Source organism: Pygoscelis adeliae, unplaced genomic scaffold (genome assembly GCF_000699105.1).
Source record: "Pygoscelis adeliae isolate BGI_AS28 unplaced genomic scaffold, ASM69910v1 Scaffold99, whole genome shotgun sequence".
NCBI lineage: Eukaryota > Metazoa > Chordata > Aves > Sphenisciformes > Spheniscidae > Pygoscelis > Pygoscelis adeliae.
The window spans coordinates 164082-184570 of NW_008825493.1; the positions used below are offsets into that span (position 1 = coordinate 164082).

At 37.3% G+C, this 20489-nt stretch overlaps 1 protein-coding gene across 3 annotated transcripts in view; it reads left to right on the top strand.

The window, feature by feature from the left end:
- The first annotated feature begins 102 nt into the window (after positions 1 to 102).
- The window catches only part of TOPBP1 (topoisomerase (DNA) II binding protein 1), a 24967-nt gene continuing 4580 nt past the window's right edge, over positions 103 to 20489 (top strand). Inside the window, exons 1-22 of one of the 3 annotated variants that reach the window (XM_009331237.1) lie at positions 103 to 183; positions 776 to 910; positions 1493 to 1636; positions 2445 to 2626; positions 2767 to 2960; positions 3796 to 3975; positions 4990 to 5159; positions 5714 to 5877; positions 6391 to 6638; positions 6937 to 7256; positions 8067 to 8239; positions 9238 to 9449; positions 10727 to 11019; positions 12291 to 12464; positions 13520 to 13629; positions 14715 to 14838; positions 15218 to 15364; positions 15889 to 16003; positions 16630 to 16822; positions 17657 to 17883; positions 18949 to 19112; positions 20039 to 20153. In XM_009331237.1, coding sequence (XP_009329512.1) covers positions 103 to 183; positions 776 to 910; positions 1493 to 1636; positions 2445 to 2626; positions 2767 to 2960; positions 3796 to 3975; positions 4990 to 5159; positions 5714 to 5877; positions 6391 to 6638; positions 6937 to 7256; positions 8067 to 8239; positions 9238 to 9449; positions 10727 to 11019; positions 12291 to 12464; positions 13520 to 13629; positions 14715 to 14838; positions 15218 to 15364; positions 15889 to 16003; positions 16630 to 16822; positions 17657 to 17883; positions 18949 to 19112; positions 20039 to 20153 — 3865 coding nt within the window. The remainder of the gene's footprint in view (positions 184 to 775; positions 911 to 1492; positions 1637 to 2444; positions 2627 to 2766; positions 2961 to 3795; positions 3976 to 4989; positions 5160 to 5713; positions 5878 to 6390; positions 6639 to 6936; positions 7257 to 8066; positions 8240 to 9237; positions 9450 to 10726; positions 11020 to 12290; positions 12465 to 13519; positions 13630 to 14714; positions 14839 to 15217; positions 15365 to 15888; positions 16004 to 16629; positions 16823 to 17656; positions 17884 to 18948; positions 19113 to 20038; positions 20154 to 20489) is intronic. The other 2 variants (XM_009331238.1, XM_009331239.1) reach the window with 2 other exon arrangements.

Consider the following 20489-nt stretch of genomic DNA (forward strand, 5'->3'; position numbering starts at 1 on the left):
TTCCGCAGCTCTGGAGGTGGGCGGTGCGCCCCGTCGCTGCGCGGTTCCGGGCTACGCCGAAAATGTCAGGACGCTTACAGGGTTTTGCTTCTCAGTTAAAGGATGAAAGGTAGTAAGGAACCATTTTTTGTGAAATTCATAAAGTCTTCTGGGAACTCGGAGTATTTTTTTAAAGCTCTTGAGGTAAGTAGGTTTGATCACCTTTCTCAGTGAGCTTGGTGAATTATCTAATTAAATGATTTCTCTGGTTGACTTAGATGTAGCTTACATGTATACATCTGGAATCTATTTCTGTAATAGAGGTGTTTAGTGTTTAATAAAGTTTGTTGAACAAGAGCAATTTTGTTGAAGAAATTACTTCTTGAACAAGAAATAATTATCATTTCAAAACCTATTGAGTTTTTATTTAGCGAAGTGACATGTAGCTTGGAAGGTCTGGATGGTGGTCACTCATCTAAGCACTTAGCAAACCTAAGAAGGACACTATGGATTGGTTTCCACCTTGAGAGGTTAGTGGGAGCTAAAGGCACTGTGTGGCAGGATCAGGTCCTAAAAATTTGTATGATGAACATTTAAGCCTGAGTATTGTGAAGACTTGGGGGAATGAGGCGAACACCCGTGAGGTATTTTAGCCCTTTCTTCTGCCCATATACTCTTGCATGGTAGCTTTGTTGTGAGCTGTTTCAAGTAGATGTACTGGTGTAGTTTCCATAGGATTGGCTCTTTGTGATTTGTTAATTAAATAAATGTTGTTGTATGCACTGTTTACCTGCAGTCTATAAAAGAATTTCAGACAGAAGAACATCTCCAGATCCTTGAAGAAGAAACAGCGCTCAATATAAAAGAAAATGATAAATCACTCTACATTTGTGATCCTTTTAGAGGCATTGTTTTCAATCATCTCAAAAAGGTATGCTACCCATCAGCTTGCTTCTAGCTATATTCTTTCTTTTCTAGAAGCACTCGTGTCCATACTCACACTCTGTATGTTCCCTCTTTTTGCACTGAATATAGCAGTATTGGCAATAAAATCTTTAAAACTTCACTGCATCCTGTGTTTAGGGAAGAAGATGACTAGCAAAGTGTAAGGATTATTTTGAAGCGCGTGGAAAAATAAATAGTATGATCAGTTCTGATTCTGCTGGAGTCACTAAGCTGGCTCTCGCATTTTTTTATTTCCCGAGTAACATGATTTTGTTTGACCTGCAAGGAATTGTCCAGCAGACAAAGATAGGCTAGCTGGAATTCTCTGGCATGTTAGCTATAGCATCTGCTGCTTTTACTGAGGCCAGGAAACCTACAAGGATTGTACTGAAAATCCGCAGCTGAAAGTAAAAACAAAACTGTCAACTACCTGGAGACGTTAGGCAGGGCCCTTGGTCTGTCCTCCTCCTCCTCTTCCTCGGGATTTGGGGACAATGAAAGCCCTCCTTATACCAGTGTACCTTCTGCTAATATTCTTTGGGGTTTTTTTTCTGTTATCTTATTGCAGCTTGGTTGTAGAATTGTTGGACCACAGGTAGTCCTGTACTGTATGCAGTCCCAGCGATGTGTCCCAAGAGCTGAGTATCCTGTGTACAATATGACCATGGCCGATGTAACAGTATCCTGTACCAGCCTTGAAAAAGATGTTAGGGTAATGCATTGTACAAAATGGATTGTTTAGCTGATTATCGTTGACATTTGCTTCAGATGGCTCATTATTAAGGCAACAGTCATACTATAGATAAGTCTAACTGTGCCTGTGTCTAGATATATCTAGTCTTTCTATAGTTTGTAGACTATGTATAGTTTTATGTAGAGAGTTGTGTGGAGAAAGAGGGAGTCTTATAAGTATATGTAGTATATAAATCCGTATGTAGTGGTGTATCTATGCATGCACATATATATATTACATAAGCGTATACGTATATAATCATACAACATTTCAGCTATATTAATATGGCAGCAAATGTATGTTTTGGGGATTTTTATTAACTCGTTAGATGGATTGCTTATCTTGCTAGTTTGCGGCTATAATGCTACAGACAACATGCTCTATTTCTGTTTACTCAAAACTATATGGTAAAGATTTAATACTCAGCCAACTATGGTTTAAATAGTTTATCTTAGAAGTTTACTATTTATTTATTCTGATATCTCTTTCTAATTTATACTACCTAAAATGTCAACCATCTCTAAAATTTTACTCATACAGTATGATTGTAGTATTTTTATTAAGGGTATGTATTATGTTCAGCTTATCATAAATGCAAATAAAATGGAAATTATATTTGATGTTTTTTATGGCTTCCATATATATCCATTTTGTATTTTTGAACAGTTTTTTAGGAGAAACCATGGACAATTGAAATCCATGATCTTGTTTTTTAAGGTGAACATGAGTGTGATGTAGGTTCTTTCTTTTTTCTTGATAATTTTCTACAATTTTTTTCCCCACCCAGGAAGAAGTTCATAAATATGTGCAGATGATGGGTGGACGTGTGTACAGAGACCTCAATGTATCAGTAACTCATCTTATAGCTGGAGAAGTTGGCAGCAAGAAGTACTTAGTAGCTGCTTCTCTGAAAAAACCTATTTTGCTTCCTTCTTGGGTTAAGACACTGTGGGATAGATCTCAGCAAAGGTATAAAGAAACAAAACTGTTTTTGTTTTGGGGACTGGTAATTCTTATGGTGATACAGACTACTTTCTTTTTCTGGTTGATTTGACTTGGAAGAAAGAAAGATTTTATTTCTTTTTTTTTTCTTTCTTTCATTCCTTTAGCATAATGAGATACACTGATGTTAACATGGAAGACTACGCTTGTCCTGTGTTCCTTGGCTGTATAATTTGTGTAACTGGCTTAAGTAGTTCAGACAGGAAAGAAGTCCAGCGCCTGACTGCTGAACATGGTGGGCAATATACAGGGCAGCTCAAGATGAATGAATGTACTCACCTCATAGTTCAAGAGCCAAAAGGTAGAACTTACAGAGTAAATATTATTTTCACTTCTTGAGTTGAAGTAGTGTAAATATGCATAAGCATAAGAGTTTGAACTGTCTCTGTGTCTGCTGCAGTATGTTCTTACTACTTCTGTTTAGGGAATCACTGTTGATGGGAGGAGTAACACAGGGCACCCTTACTTTGCTCTAAAGGCATAAGAAAGAGAACAAAAGAGGGAAAAAAACAGAGACCCAGATCGTATTTAAGGGAACAAAAAAGGAGAATCCTGGAGGGGATGGAAGAATAGAGAAAAACTAAGTTTTTTGGGAGAGCTGGGTAGGACTTAATTTATAATGCTGATTGAAATTGGATTGTGGACTAATGTTTTTTTTTAACTAATCTATTCTTACTGCCTTCTGAACTCCCTAGTAATATAAAATGAAAGCTCCATTTCTTTCCTCTCAGGAAGATGAAAGGATTGTAGTTTCATTTTGAGAAGAATGGGACGGGTTTTCTTTTTTCCCCCAATTTCCCTCCCTTTCCCTGTGGGGAAGTATCCTGGGACTTTGTAAACATTTTTTTTCCCCCTGTGCTTGAAAAGTTTAAAGCCTTTTTTTTTTTTTGCTTTAGTGCTCTGTCATACTGTACCCATGAGCTAGCCATCAATGAGATTTTTTGCTCTAACTTTATTTAGAGAATAAATATTAGATAAAGCTTATCAGAAGAGTCCAGAATAACACAACTTGCATGTTGAAATCAGTTATTTGAATTTTTTCAATTTTCTTAATGTCCAGCCATCTTTCAGTGATTACTGTTTGAAGCATTAGCCTTTTAGTAACTTGTGGTTTTTATTTTGTTTACTTTTGAAAGGTCAGAAGTATGAATGTGCCAAAAAATGGAACGTGCACTGTGTGTCTGTGCAGTGGTTTTCTGACAGCATTGAGAGAGGCTTCTGTCAGGATGAGACAATATATAAAATAGAAGCTGGATCAGAACCGAGTAATACACCCAGTACGTCAACACCTACAAATCATGCCAGCAAGTCCGATAGTAAGTAAAACCTTTTAAAATATATTAAAGTAAAGTAGGAAACAGTTGTAGTAGGGAGGAAGAACTGTTTCAAATTAGTAGGGTGCTGACTGCTTTTGCAATGCTGGTTTGACAGTTTGGGTTCTGATTCTGCTTATGCTTAAAACACAACAGATTACTTTTATGCACATTGAATATTCCAACTTGTGTAGACTTAAAACATGTGAATAATTGTTTGAAAAGTAAACTTGAATTAGGTGTATGATTGTCTGCTTAAGAATCAATGGTGTATATCTCCAAGTCCTAAAAATTTGTAGTTTAAAACAAGTGTCTGTTATGAATTTAATCTTATAGCAGTCTTAGGGGGGAAAACAAATGCTGACTTCATTTTTTTTTAATTATTATTTTTTCTTTTTTTTTTTTTCATAAATTTGTTTTTATGTACTCCGTGCTATTAACAGAAGGAAAGTTAAAAGCATTTTGTAAACAAACGTTGTAGCATGAAAGACACAGCTTTAAATGTGTCTTTCCAAACACCTGTTACTGACTACTACTTCAGGAAATGACTGAACAGGAGCACTGGGTTAGCACTACCAACAGAGCACTGGGAATTCAAGTTAGGTATTACGGAAACTGCATATAACTCTCTTAAATCACTGAGCTTCATGTTGATTTCTCTTACTACAGAGAGGCCTGTCTATTTTTAAGAGTATTTCTAATAGGTGGCCACAAAACTGGAATAAAAGCTTTGAAAACCGGTCTCATTGGCTGCTATCTCATAGATGACATGCATTTGGGAATAAACAAAAGGTGCATAAGGACTCTTGCTAGTAAGACCATACTCAATTTGCGTGTAAATAAAACCCTTGGTTTAACCAAGGATATACTCACTTAGTATTTTTTATTCTTCAGACTTTACATTTCCTTCTAGCACGACAAAATCATATGTGACAGTTTTGTATTTTGTTTAGTGAAGCAGCAGAGAGACGTGAGCCAAAACTAATGCATCTTTTTAAATTTTAATTTTATTTAAAGATCATATCCTTTCGGACGTCAGCCACATTTCCAGTATCAATTTGAGTGGTGTTAATGAAACTGCATGTAGTTCTGCTATGAGCAGCAGACTGGATCCTCTTCCTGATGAGCTGGAAAACTTGGATATAAGTTCTTTTCAAGCCCCTGAAGATTTGTTAGATGGGTGTCGAGTATGTTTACCAACGTATACTTTGAAATGTTCAGTCTTAACCCTGTGGAAGCAACTAGGTTGAAGCACTGGCAATTGCTGCTTGAGTAAATTGTTGTTTCTGTGGTCAGTAGCAAATGCCAGATTTATTTTGTGTCCACATGCTGTAGCTTGCGTGTGTGTCTACATATATGTGTGTGTATAATTTTATTAAATATGTAGTATAAAAATAACATTACATATTTATATACATACATATTTAAATACTATAGTGAATGGGTTCTAGAATTGGTGTGTGATTTTGGGTGGGGCTTTTTTTTTTGGTTGTATGACTTTGGCTGGGGATTCATTCCATTAGTAAATATTGAAGTTTTGCTAGATTAATTTGCAAAGATAAATTAATCCAATTCTAAATGCTTAACTTTTTTGCTGCTTCTCAGAAGCTGCACCACTAGTTTCTGTGTTCTACAGCAGTCAAAACAAATTATACCAAAAATAGCCTACTTTATTTTTTTTCTTTTTTACTTTTTTTTTCTTTTTTTAAAAGCCTTTTTTGTTGCTCTGTTCTCTTTGTAGATCTATCTGTGTGGCTTCAGTGGCAGGAAGTTGGACAAGATGAGGCGGCTTATTAATTGCGGTGGTGGTGTTCGATTTAATCAACTTAATGAAGATGTTACCCATGTCATTTTGGGGGAAAATAACGATGAGTTGAAACACTTCTTGGACAAGACAGCTCACAGGTTGTGATAACTATATTGCTTAAGGTCTACTTCCACCTTGTTTTCTTTCTCCCACCACCTTATAAACAGGAAAACATGTATTGATTTGAAAATCCTAAATAGTTCTTGACTTAAATGAGAGGACTTACAGCTAGTATTCATAAGTACATCCTCATGTGCTCTTCAATACTGTAGTTCTTTGGGTAGCCATGAGTCACCTCAATGAATAGAAAAACAAGTATTCTTATTGGTGAAAAGAGGTGTTAACATGTGTTTGTTAATATATTGAGGAGGAAGGATTTGGCAACCCAGCAGTGGTAGTTACAATTTACATTATAGAAAATAAGTATGAAATTCTCTCTTCTCAGAGTGAAAGAAAAAAAATCTTGAGGTTTGTAAAGCGTCCAAAGCTTGCTTAGTATTGGAGTTACAAACTTCAGGTGTATGTATATACTAGTATTTGCGGAGCAGTAAGGAAGAATCAACAATTCTGAAACCTCCTGTAACTTGTTTGTATAACACTTTGTTTTATAGGCCTCACGTAGTGACAGCAAAATGGTTGCTGGAGTCATTTAGTAAAGGTTACCTACATCCAGTGGAGCAATATATCCCTTTAAACTACCAGCTGTTAGAGAACCCAATTTTGGAGCGACCTGGAATGAAGTCAATTCTTCCCAAAAATAACAGTCTCTTGAAGAAAGAAGCTGTGAACGTTGTAAAGCACCAGAAAGCTGCTGAAGATGACTTCCTCTCTCTATATGTAAATAATGATTCTACATTAGGTACGTTCTAGGCTCAACATACCATAGAAAGTTTAACTGCTCATAATTAGCATTTGAGTTTTGCAGCATTTGCTTATTAAAAAGCTAGCCACATCTAGTATGTTAACTTCTATGTTGTGTTTTAGAAATCAAATTTAAACAGGCCTATATAGAGCAGTTTGTAAAACCTGTCTGAAAACAGCAGAAAACTGTCATTTCTTCATGAAACTATTTTGAGTTGTCTTTGTTCTTGTCAAGCAATTATATGGTTGGTTGTTTTGGGGGGTTTTTTTTTGTTTGTTTGTTTGTTTCATTTCAGATGAAGTTGAAAAACTAACATCCAGAACCTTCAATAATGTTACTCACTTGACCGTTCAAGGAGAGAATCAATCTTCTGTCTATAATGGTTCTTTGGGAGAGTCTTCTGCACTGGTTGAAGGAGGCTTATTTGTCAGAAAGAGATTTCTTCTTTTCGGTTTTGGTGAAGAGGACGAGTCCTGCATTGCAGATATTATAAAGGAGAATGCTGGGAAAATTCTGCCGCTGCAAAGCAGAACCATTGCAGACTATGCTGTGGTACCTTTATTGGGGTGCACAGTGAAGCTGACTGTTGGTGATGTTGTCACAAATACGTGGCTGGTAAGGGAGTTACACTTCCAGTTCCACGAGTAAACAGGTATCTATATTAGAAATATGCCTTGTCAGAATGCAGTTATCGGTGGCTTAAATGTAAGTAAGATACTGAGAGACTAGCCTCGTTTCATTTGAAATGTACTAAATGAAAGCGTGCTTTAAAGCCTCTGCAACTCTAAGGTATCTTTCATCTGTTGCACTTCACTTTCTACAGGCTTGTTAAATAGGACTTCATTGTCATGACTCAAAGGCTTCTTATATGAGAATCTGACAGCATTCTCTCTAAATAATGAATTGTAGAAGGAGCTAGTTGAAGAATAATAATGATGTCATCTGATATCTTTGTGCTTACTTTTTCTTGTTTCATGCTTTTTACAGCTTTTTAACTTGTGGCAGAAGAGCAAGTCAGCTTTATAGCTCAAAGTCAAAAAATATTAACCATATTTGCCAAGAGCAGGCACATGATGTAGACTAACTGCTGTTAGTATTTTTCAGTACTAGGTAACTTTCTGTGAAGTAAATCTATACAGACCCTCAGATCATGCCTTGAACTACTTTAAGGGAGCCTCCAGGGTTGGAAGAGTAGTAATTGACACGTTCTGAATAATGCCTCAGTATGTCAAACCCGACAAAATTAAAATGATCTAGAAAAGAACTTGTCTGATTCAATGGGGAATAACTTGTCTGAAATGTAATGATGGAAGCAGGTTTGCTTGTTGTTGAGTTCATAAATGCTATCATACAGTTGCTGAAATATTGTTCGGTTTGTTGCTGTTTGGCTTGATTTGCATTGTTATTTCTTTCACCTTCTTTAAGATAACATGTGTGGAACAGCAGCTCCTTTTAGATCCCCAGTCCAATCCACTTTTCACACCAGTCCCGGTAATGGAAGGAGTTACCCCTCTGGAAGATTGTGTTCTTTCTTTTAGCCAGTTCACTGGTGCAGAGAGAGACTCACTGGTTTATCTGGCAGGACTCCTAGGAGCAAGGTATGTCTCCTGTCTCCATTTCTTCTTGTTCTTAAACAGCCAGTGTGATGAAATCCGTTATGCCTTTCATTTCTTCTTTTAGAATTAAAGCTCTATGGGATTCTATTAACTTACAAAACCTAGTGCTGAAGCAATGAGATGTTATATAGTTCTTTTATTTTCTTCTCCTTTAGAGAAATTTAGTCAGTATTCACACAGCCTAATTTCTACCGGAATACGCTCAGTCTCGTATTTCCCAGTGACTGAGTCTCAGTAACTTTTTACTCTGCTCTAGACCAGAGCAAAAAAAAAAAAAGACAGTTTTTCAGACGTCAGGCCTTCTGAGTTGCTCTTCAGTTGTCCAGGAGTGGACCATTACTCCTTTTCTTCAGTACTATCTGGTTCAGCCTCATAACCAGTGATAGCACACCATTTCTTAGGAGCTGGCATGGTGAATAATTTGCTCCCAATTCATCAGGATCTTTGAAAAACATTAAGAAAAACATGTTTAGTCATGAAGTGGCAAAATTGTATAGCTTAGAGTATCATTTGATCTGATTCGTAGTCTGAACTGAATTCTTTGCCGGTGAGTTCTCAGTCCTGCCGTCTTCTTGGAAGATTGGGTCCTTGATGATAAGAGGAAAAACTAATAGAAAGAAAACTATTGTTCATTTGGAAATGATGCTTGTAGGCTCCAGAAGGGAATCCAGCCCGTCCCATTAATCTTGCAGAAAAATGCTATGCCCAGTGTATGATTTGGAAATGGGATATGTGAGGACTTCCAGAGTACGAGAAATGTTATGTTTTCAATACTGATAGAAGCAAAGCATTACTGTTTAACTTTCCCCCCTCCCCCTGCCCTTTACAGCCTAACTGACACCTACAAGCAAAAAGTGGATGGCCTTAGATAATTCTACCGGTTCTTTTTCTGTTGCTTGAATGCATTTTATAGTAGTATAAACATGCCCTAGATTAATTTTTTTTATGACTAAATGAATGTTTTATTAATCTAACTTTAGAGTCCAAGAATTCTTTGTGCGGAAAGCCAATGCAAAAAAGGGAATGTTTGCCAGTACCCATCTTGTAGTGAGAGAACCGGATGGTTCGAAGTATGAAGCTGCGAAGAAGTGGAATTTGCCGGCAGTCACTGTAGCTTGGCTTTTGCAGTCTGCAAGGACAGGAAAGAGAGCAGATGAAAGCAAGTTCTTGGTTGAAAATGCAGAGGCTGAAGGTTGGTTATTAGCAAGTTAGGGAATACAATTGTGTCATTGTACTGTTTGTTTGCGATAAAGAAGGCAGGTGTGTGATCAAAGTTTTTTTCCTAACACCTTTGAACTATTAGAGCTAAAGGATATTTTTCCAAGTATTTTTTTACATTATTTTTTTTTCCTGTTGCGGAGTTGTGATTATAGAAATGATGCTCTGTGTTTGCTGCAAGTCTTCTGGAGCTAGTGGAGTCTTGTGGTTATCAGTTGGGAATCAAGCTCGGTGTCTCAGCTCTGTCCTTTCTGACACATACGCTGCTCTGTAGATTGCATGGGAATTGATGATAGATCTAGCTTAGAACTTCATACTTGTTGATCTGCAATGACATGACGCCCCTCTGTTCAGTCTTCGTGCCTACTTCATCTTCTGCTGCTTCTGCTCCTTTTCCAGTTATTTCACACCTTTTATTTGGCAATATTTCTTCCATATTAAGATGCAGACCACAGTGATTTATTGTTAGCCAACCTGTTTTACCAGTCCCCTTGTGAATTAATTGTATGGGTCACTAAGTCAGAAGACAAAAGGTATGTTGTTGGCATAGGCATATCTTATCTGTATGTTACATTTTTAAGGAAAAGAAGTGGGGGGGCAGGGGAAATGAGCAGTAAAATGTGAAGGCAATTCTTTGTACTAATCTTTTTGAGCTAAAAAGATAACGAGTTATGCTTATCTAGAAGCATTTAGATGGATAAGCTTTAAGAGCTTATTCCTGGCTAAATCTTGGTCCTATTAATCCAAAGGCATAAGGGTCTGGAAGTGTACACAGTGACCTAAAGAGGTGTGATTCAGAGTCATGAATACAAAAGGAATTTTACGTTGCATGGAAAGTAAGGAACCAGGGAGGAGGAGTTACCTTTAAAGTTGAAAAGGAAGGATTTGTTGTGTATTGGATCTTTTTCTTGGATTTGTATTTTGATAGTTGTATGACGTGAGCTGTACAGGTATGTGTGGAACTGCAAACAGTGTGAGTAGACCAGGGGTTGCTCACTGTTTTTCAGATGCTTAGGGTCAAACTCTCTACTAATGTAATTCAAACTAAGTAGTTAACTGGTAGACACTTAAGATACTGGCTTTTAAAATATAATCGTCAGTTTAGAGCATTTATTGGGGGCATATGAATTATTTTTTTAGGGAAAGGAAGGTCAGATGAACTTTCAGTTGTTTAAATAAAAGTGTACGCGAGATCTGTGTTCAAAAGAAAAATCAGATTGCTTGCTTATGTTTTCTTTGTTTCTTTTAAAGATAAGGAGAGTTCTATTACTCAGCTTAGCAAGACACCAGCAACTGTTAAATCTCCTGATTCGGAACAACCTACTTACCTCCTTGAAGCTGGGAAAAAAACAGCTGTGACCCCTCTTGATATCAACAGGTTCCAGAGTAAAGCTTTCCAAGCTGTGATCTCTCATCATATTGGGAAGAAGACAACCCCTCTTGCACAAGGGGGGCTGCCACAGAAAGAACCATCTTTACATCTTGATACACCATCAAAATTTCTTTCCAAAGACAAGTTATTCAAGCCTTCTTTTGATGTAAAGGTGATCATCCTTGCAAATTTTTTAGTCTGTAGAGCCAGTAGGGTTAAAGATGCGCATAAACTTAAATATAGTACAGAAACCCATGCTTACCCCTTTTTATGCTGTTAACATACAGACTTTCCATTTTGAATAATGCCAGGAAAAGTAGCCCTGTTTATTTATATATATTTCTAGTTAATGACCTGTGAACTAAATTTGTTGACTAGTAGATGCTATAATGTCCTTAACAAAGCTCCTTTAAGCTTATTGCATCATATGCTCATGTGTTCTACAGCTCACACAGTACACGGTCTGTGTTCTTTACATCTAAAGACTGAGAAACGTGTATTACAAAACCAGAAGAATCTAGTGTTCTCTTTAGTTAGTTCTGCTTCATGAAGAGAAGGCTCTGGGGAGACCTTATAGCAGCCTTCCAGTACTTAAAGGGGGCCCACAGGAAAGATGGGGAAGGGACTCTTTATCAGGGAGTGTAGTAATAGGACAAGGGGTAACGGTTTTAGACTGAAAGAGGGTAGGTTTAGATTGGATATTAGGAAGAAATTCTTCACTGTGAGGGTGGTGAGACACTGGAACAGGTTGCCCAGAGAAGTTGTGGATGCCCCATCCCTGGAAGTGTTTAAGGCCAGGTTGGACGGGGCTTTGAGCAACCTGATCTAGTGGAAGGTGTCCCTGACCATGGCAGGGGAGTTGGAACTAGATGATCTTTAAGGTCCCTTCCAACCCAAACCATTCTGTGATTCTGTGGTGATTCTGTTACTCAATTGGTACTCTGCTTTTTGAAATCTAATAGTTCATCACTCTGGTAATTTTCAAAAGCAAGATATTCTAGACCAAAATTTCTCTTTTTAAAAAAAAAAAAAAAAGGCAGCAGGAAACTTGGTGATTTAAAGGTGCAGATAGAATCACATACTCATATGCAACTCTTGTGGGGGAAGGTATTAGTAAATTAAAGTAGTTGGTTGGGATTAGGAATACCTAGGTTTGGCCACTGGCTTTTCCACTGAGGACAGTTTTCATTGATGGCAGTGAAAAGAGACACTGATAATTTATCTTCTTCCTGTTTTGCTTACGTAGACTCTAAGATTGGGGTTGTCTTCTACTGCTTTTGTGCAATGGTACTACAGTTGCACTTGCTAGCTGCTACTGTAGTACACCGTCCTAGTTTAGGAGTGTGAAATCTTACTACAGACTATATTTGGGAAACTTACACTTGAGTGAGAATTTTGTAAGGCGTTTGTGAAAGTCAGTCAGTTTTGCTTCTTTTTTGGTAGGATGCTCTGGCAGCTTTGGAAACTCCTGTGGGTCCTGACCAAAAAACCAGGAAACTGAGCACACCTCTCTCTGAAGTCATCAGCAGAAACTTGAAATTGGCACTGGAGAACAGCACAAGGCATACAGTAGCTCTTACTGCCAGCCCTCAGTTTACCACTGCACAGCCAGAAGTGGTAGGAAATTTTGGGTTTGAGTTTCTGAAGCATAGGCTTAATTAAGAAAATGCCGTATCTTTGTGATTTAAGTTACAAAGGAGTTTGTGAATTTTGCTTTGTGATCTATTTGAGTAGAAATCCATTATGATTATGCATTCTTCAATGACAGTTAAAGGAAGGTGAGATAGAAGGATTTCCTTCTGGAAGGCAAAGAATTTTAAAACCTTTTTCTACTGTCTGTACTACTAGCTTGAATATTAAGCAGTTGCTAAGTAACATGGCATATAAATATGTACCAATTTAGACTTTGTAGTATTGGGATGAGAGGATTTCATCACACTTAAGAAATTCCCAGGCTCCAGATGAGCAGAATTAAATATTTTGTGTTGGACTAAAGTTAGGAGTTCTTTTTTAATGTCTGTCTTCTTTTCCTATCTTCCTCTGTAAGGTGCTGTTCTTCTGCTTACTAGGAGGCACAAGATGTGATCAGTTGCTTGCCCCCTTATAAAGACACGTTTTGTTATCCTTTCTTGTAGTCATCTTGCCTCTTCAGTCTAATCTACCCTAGTGAGAGAAAACAGAAAAAGATGTAGGAGGAAAAGGAGCATTTGTGTATTGCATGCCATGTTAGTACACTGGTTACTGTAGAGAAGGGGCGAGAAAGCTTAATAGCCTTCAGCAAAGGAAGGCTGTCACTTCTTATTTTGCAGCTCCTTATTCTTACTTTTTTTCACTCCAGTACAGTGAAATACTTCTGTGGCATCAGGTTTGACAATTCCCTAATTTCAGTGTTCAGGAAGTGCTCAGTCTGTGATGGAGGGAGCAGAATATGTTCCAGGGAGACTGGCTGAGAGTGAATCTTTTGTTTTTGGATTTCTAGTACATGGAATGATAATAGTGCTGGGTTTTGCCCATGGAGTTTGGGAGTAGCTAAAATAGAGAAAATATGTTTTTCTTAGTTGTGTTGTTATTGCATAATTTACTACATGCTACACTAAATATTAAAGTACTTCTGTTATTGATAAAGAAACCTTCCAAACATGACCCCTATTTTTTCCCTGCTGCTTGAACAGGAAGAAGAGCCCAAGCCTCTAGCTGATGTTGTTATATGTGTTAGTAAAAAACTTAGTAAGAAGCAAAGTGAACTGAATGCAGTAGCAGCTTCTCTTGGGGCAGACTACAGGTATCAACTGATAGAAACAGCTTCTGAGCTTCTGCATTAATGTGACGTCTAATAAATATGAGTCTTGGCATGCTAATATGCTTATCTGTATGGCCTTTTGCTATAGCTAAACATTAGATTTCACCACCTTAAACAATTTCTATTGCAAAATAAGGCCATCTTCACCCTCCCACACCTCCCCGGTCTCTGTGTTCTTCATAAGTCTGTCTTGGAAAGACTGTGCTGAAGTCTTCTTGAATTGCAGAAAAATGGCTTTTTCTTCTCTTCTTTTTTTGAAGAAAACTATGAAACATTTTTAACTTTTGGGTAGTTTGAAATTCGCTTTATATTTTAGATTTTCAGTCTGATCTGAATTTGTGTGTGTGTATTTCTCCCTGGCTCAAAACTAATTATTTTACAGATTGTAAGCATGGCTAAGTTAGTGTGCTTAGAAAGGCTTAGGAAAAATAGATTGTCACAAAGAGAAACTACAAGTTAACCTTTGTGATTTAAGACAGAATTCTGCTCCCCCTAAGTCAGTAACAAAATATATAAATCAGATTTCTGTGATAAGTGTTATCATTCACAGGATGAGGAAGTTGCCCTCATGTTTGGTAGTAGCTTAGAAATGCTGAAGATACTTGCATTAGATAGCAAATACTAGTTTTTATCAGTTTAAACGTTAGAATCCTGCATTTTGTTTATTTTGAGCTTTAAGGATCAGTATTTCACTTGCAGCTCAATATGTCAACAGAAGAAAAAGCTCTCTCATCCTGGGTGACTGGTTCTTTTCAGAAACTGATTTGAAACTCCACTTACTTAAATAAAAACAAAACAGAAAAACTAAAGCAAAACTCCTCCTCTTCCATATGTTTATCAGATTTAGTTTTGTTTACTTTAGGAATGCTTTCAAAAAACACTGAAATTGTTCTATCCTTAAACTGAATGCTGTCTTCTTTGGTGAAGAAATTGTTTATTGAGGCATAACAAAATGGGCAAAACAATATTTTAACGTGAATAAGTGATAGAACAATTTCTGGGATGGGTTTCTAATACTTTTTGATAGGAAATGATATCTTCAAGTTTTATTTCCTTTTCTTTTTTAGATGGTGCTTTGATGAAACAGTAACACACTTCATCTACAAGGGAGGACAAAATGACAATAATAAGGAGTACAAATCCGTTAAAGAACGGGGTATACATATTGTTTCAGAACACTGGCTTTTAGAGGTATGGAGCTCACTTTGTTCCCTTATTAAAAGTGAAGGGAAATGGAGGTTTAAAACCAGTTATATGGCAGTTGACTTTCTGTTTGAATTTATATTGAACATATATAGGAACTGATGTTTTGCATCCTGCTTTGCATTTATAAATTGAGCGATCAGTTTTCACTGATGTACTTTTACGTTGTTCTCTGTGAGGAGAAAAGAAATTCTCTTCCATTGAACATTTCTGCTACATGTTTCCCAGAATGAGAGCCATGTTTTTTTTTTTTATAAAGTACTTCTTTCAGTGGTGTTCTTATACTTATTCCTATGTTTAGATGTGGAATTTCTCTTTTATCTCAATCAGTTTCTCATCTTTCTTATGTTAACTGATGTTATTACAGAGTGCCCAAGAATATAAATGGCTTCCTGAGTCTCTCTTTCCTCACACTTACAATCCCAAAATGAGCCTGGACATCAGTGCAGTGCAAGATGTCAGGCTCTCCTCCAGTAAACTTCCATCAACTGCAAAACCAGTAGAGGAAAATGAGGTATAATGTACAATATGAATTTATGTTCTATGAAGCAATTTGGATTCAGTTAACTTAATTGTTGTATTAACATATACTAATAAAAAACATCAGTGCTTATTCAGCGATGCCCTGAATCAGGTTTAGCTAGTAATAGGCTAGCTCCCTAATAGTAGCTATCACAGATGTTCCTTACAGTTTTTCTGCATTTGTAATATTCCTCTTCTAGGGTGATGGAGGGAAACAGAGGCATTTCAGGATTAGAAGTGCTTTCCAAATTTGAAATTACATAGGTCCAGTCTTTGCCTTCTTTTGTAGGTAACGAGATCCAAGGTGTGAACTTGCCTTAGTAGACATTTAGGCTGCAGAATAGATGCTGTCATTGATGCTGCTGTTCACTGTTTTACTGTCATTGTGGTAGCAGAAAGGTTAGATTTACTCTAAGGCAAGATTAATAATCTTCAGAATTTATACAAGTGTTGAACATGGGTAAAAAGCAAAAAATTCTGGTGTTTGAGAATTCTACTTATCTTCATTGTTTTTAGATTATTCCAGTGGACGAAGATGATGCTGAAGATGATGTAACTACTGATCAAATAAAGGAAATGGTCACTACAGGGGAAGAACAAATTGTAACAAGTGAATCCAAAGGAGGTGAATGTAAATCACTGTTTGCAAAACAGTTGTGAAACATCAAACTATCAATATAAGCCTTTTATCATTTCAGGTGCTGAATGTACTTGGCTGGTATAGAAATTAGTACCTAAAGCTTCCAGATCTTAAATCTAATTTCTATACCAGCCAAGTACAGCTAGCCCTTATTGTTGCTGGATGTGAGGGAAGGGGTTTGCTCTCTATTGTAAAGACTGACAGCCCATAAGAAAATCATGATCATCTGTTGCAAATCACTTAATTGCTGTTTCTTTGTTTTTAAAACACTGAAGTTTGTCTTTAACATGACAAACCACTGTTTTAGAGTATAGCTTTTTTGTTATGTAAATAAATGTGTTACGGGAGAATTACAGATATAAGTTAGATCATGCAAGCAAATTTAGAAGTGAGCCAAATGGAGATTTCTACTTGTGTCTAGGAATAGGTGACTCAGGGCATACATAATTTTCCTAGATACTTTTCCCCTGATATCTTTCCCCTTCTTAATGAATTGTTTTTGTCCCGATGCGGGAAGGGAGGGGAGCGGGGCGGGGGGGAAGTTGACTGGAATGTCAGTTATTTTTCACTTGTTACAATATAACAGTATTGATCTTGTGAGTTTTCTTTCTTTTAAGTTTTAACCCAAGCACTAGAAATGAGGGAGAACTTTCAAAGGCAGCTGCAGGAGATCATGTCTGCCACATCACTAGTGAAACCACAAGGGCAAAGAGGTTCCCTTTCAAGGAACAGTTTTGATGGTTCTCCAACCACTCCTGATAGCACACGGTCTGTGCGAAATGGCCGCAGTAGGGTCTTGGAAGCTCTAAGGTATTGATTTGTGTTTTAAAGTATCTTATTTTGTCCTCCCTGTGCATACTTAGACAGTCATTGAAACATGAATAGGTCTCCAGGGTTTTCAGATGTATTGTCTTTCTCTACTGATGTACTTAAGTTGCTTCTCTTGCAATTCAGAATCTTTAACTGGACATGCTAGATAAAGTCAGAATGAATGTTATCTTAATCCATAGTGGGTATCTTGTTTTTCAAAAAATCGTAGAATAGTATGATTTGGTTTTTGATTTTGAATTCAATTATGCCAACTGATTTCTTTTCTTCCTCTTCAGATTAGTTAGTGTTCTTATAGGTTTTGAAGAAACCATTGCTGCAGTATTTTAGTACATAGGTCATATACAAGTAGTAGGTATTCCTGCAAAGCACCTCTGTAAATGTTTCTCCTCTTCTTTTTCTTTTCTCTCTAAATAGAGAATAGGATTTGAGGTCTAACAACGCTGAGCTACAGTGAGAAAGTAATGGAAACCTTGCAAAATTATTCCTTTAGCTTGGTGTTTATTTGCAAATTAATAGGTTCAGTAAAGAGTAGAGTACACTGGTTTTGGAATAATTTATCAATGTGACACATAATAAAATATTTCCTAGTGATATTTTGGTTGCCTTTTTTAAGCCATGCTGACACTTAGGCCCACAAAGCCAGGCTGCCAGAGTTGCTTTTATACTGAAATTTTCCCCTTTCCTAGCCATGCTTTCTAATAATGAGGTCACTTGGATGCTACACTTGATGTGATCGTTAACACATTGCCTTCTAGTATGGTAGTCTTCTGTAAAACAAATGAATGTTTAAGGTATCTGTGCTTTTTTCCTTAGGCAATCCCGTCAGGCACTCACAGATATAAATACAGAGCCATCCCAGAGTGAGCAGATCATCTGGGACGATCCTACTGCGAGGGAGGAGAGAGCAAGACTTGTCAGCAACTTTCAGTGGCCTAACAGTCCTTCCCAGTACACTGAGCAAGGTCAGAGTAACGTCTATAAGAACATGGATGAGTCTGCCTTCAAAGGATCTTTAGCTGATGCAGAGATTGCTGGTATAGGTAAAATCAGAAATACAATATCCTTGTTCTTTGCTACAGCATCCATTTGATCTTTGGGACTTTTAAAATACCGTAGTGTTTGAATTCTCCTTTAAAAAAAAAAAAAAAAGTGAGTGTTGTTGGCATTTCTTGAATGCCAAAAATGCAATTTTACATCTTTGAGCTCCATTATGTGTTGCTGCTTTTTAAAGAGAAGCTTTCTTATCCATTGGCCATTTGTGGTCAAATACCAAGGCAGCACCTGTCTTAAAAATAATCTGCATCAACTTTAGGAAATCTTCCAAATTTTTATTTGGAACCACAGCTGGCTTCCAGGTAACAATACAGGTAGGTATAGTGGAATTCAAATGGAAATATCAGTAGCAGAATCTTTTTAATTATAGTGGAAATACTCACAGGTGAAGAATGGAGATATAGCAAGAAGATGCCCATGAGCCTGAAAAACAGATGTGTCAGAGCTGCCGATGGACATGCTTAGGTCAGGATTCGGTGAAGATACTGTATTTATCTTCCCTGTTCTTTTTGAATTCAGTCTTTAGTCTACTGCTAAGGAAGCAACATATGTATGTTTTTTTTCATCGGTTTTTGCTTTCTTCCCCTTGCTGCCTCCTGAGAGACAGCAGAATCCTTTATTTCTCTCTCCCCACTGCCTCCCTCCTGCCCCCAACTCCTTCCCTCAGTCTCCTTACAGAGTTTCTGCTTGTGGCAGTCTTCCTGAAAACTGACCCTGTCGTAGAGGAGGTTGAAGAAAATTAGCTAAAAGCATTTCAATTGATTTTTTGTTCAACTGAATCAGTGCGGTTTAGCCAAAGAAATTAGGCCATTTGAAGTTTTTCTTTCTTTCAAAACAAGGCATCCAGGCACATGAGTCTGCAATATTGCAATTGGTGGTTTGTGGTATAGGGAAGAGCATCTTTAAGAAAGGCAATGGTGAAATGTAACTGTGCATGTTGTAGCAGCAGTTATGTTTTGTCCTTTTAGGATAGCTACTTTTTTTTTTTAAACTTTTATCCATAATTACATTCAGCCAAAGACAAGTCATGCAAAAATGCTTTACTTTCACAGCTGTTCCTGAGGCTGGGGATGGAGATTTGATTGAAGATCTAAAAAATCCTGTATGTAGAGATCCTGAAACACCGATTAAAGATCACTTGATCCCCACTCCGCAGGCCCCCAGCATTGCTTTCCCACTAGCTAACCCTCCTGTGGCACCACAGCCCAAAGAAAAGGTTTGTCATATGAAGAAATGTTTAAGATGATTTGTGTTCTGAGAGATTTAGTGACACTTCAGAAACCTTTGAACTTGACAGTAAATATAAAATAGGTGAATATCTGCATTTAAAATCTTGAAGTGGATTACTTTTGTGCAGTTCTATTTCTTTTTCCTCCTTTGAGATTTTGAACAAATAATGTTTGTTCAAATAAATAAAGCTTGTTTGTTCAGACAAATAAAGCTTTTTGTCCTGTTAGTTCCTGCTGGAATGCTGAGGTGGGCTTTGGAGTGGAGAGTTACTATGTGTATTACTTGGAACTCCTCCAGCCATGTTGGGATGATGGAAAAAAGTTTAGACTTCCATTTCCTTGGTGGTATCTGGAATGTATGCTTAGGTACAAACTGAAAATTATTTTTCTGCCAAAAACCTGGTTTAAAATTCTGCTTTGTTACAGTGAACTTGGAAGGGCTAGGAAAATGAGCTTAGCCTTTTGCCTGCAGTGTATCACTTGATGCTCAAACTTTCATCAGCTGTGTGTCTTCAGAGGCCTAACATGTCATGTTAGTAAATAGGCTGTGGTGGAAATGCATAGAGGCCCTCGAAGTTATAGAAAGTCTGAATGAATGAGGCAGCGTGATAGATAGATGATGATTTCTTCATGTGTTAACTTGGCATTAGTGGATATGAATGAAGGATTAGTTTTTATGACAGATTGGTTCAATTGTGCCCTGAAGAAAGGGGGAACCAAGAGGATGGTAAGCAGGAGCCTGTTGATTTGATAAGATCCAAGCTTTTGTCAAGTGATTGACAGGTTTGGTTCTGCTTTTCCTGGCTAAAAGAAAAGTTAATATAAAAATAACCCAGAATGTTTGGCAGAGAAATAGTCAGCTGTCAAGCTAATCTTTCTGTTGTATTTTCAAAATCTGTTACTGTATTTCCAGGCTGTTACAGAAGATGAGAAGGCTGATGAAGAACCAGAAAAACACCGTAAATTTCAGCTGTCTTCTCTTAATCCTCAAGAAAGATTTGATTACTGCCATCTGATTGAGGAATTAGGTACCAGATATTTGTAAAATGCAAAGAAGAGTGTGTGTCTGTAAGCTGGTCAGCTGTGGCTCACGGGGGAAAAGAAAGGGCTTCTGTTAATGACTTAACAGATTTGAGGTCTCAAATTTATGGCTTTCTGTGCTTGTGAGCGATTCTTTGAATATATTATTATTATGTGAGTGATCAGCTTTGCCTTAAAACAGCAATGGTTTTGTCTTCTGGCAGTTTCTTTTAGCTGTCTCCACAACGGCCTCATTCTTTACTCTTGGGAGTGCCCAGGACTGCTGTCCTCTGGTGTCTCTCTCATTCCTGTCTGTGTTACAGTAGCACTTCTTTTTTATCAGA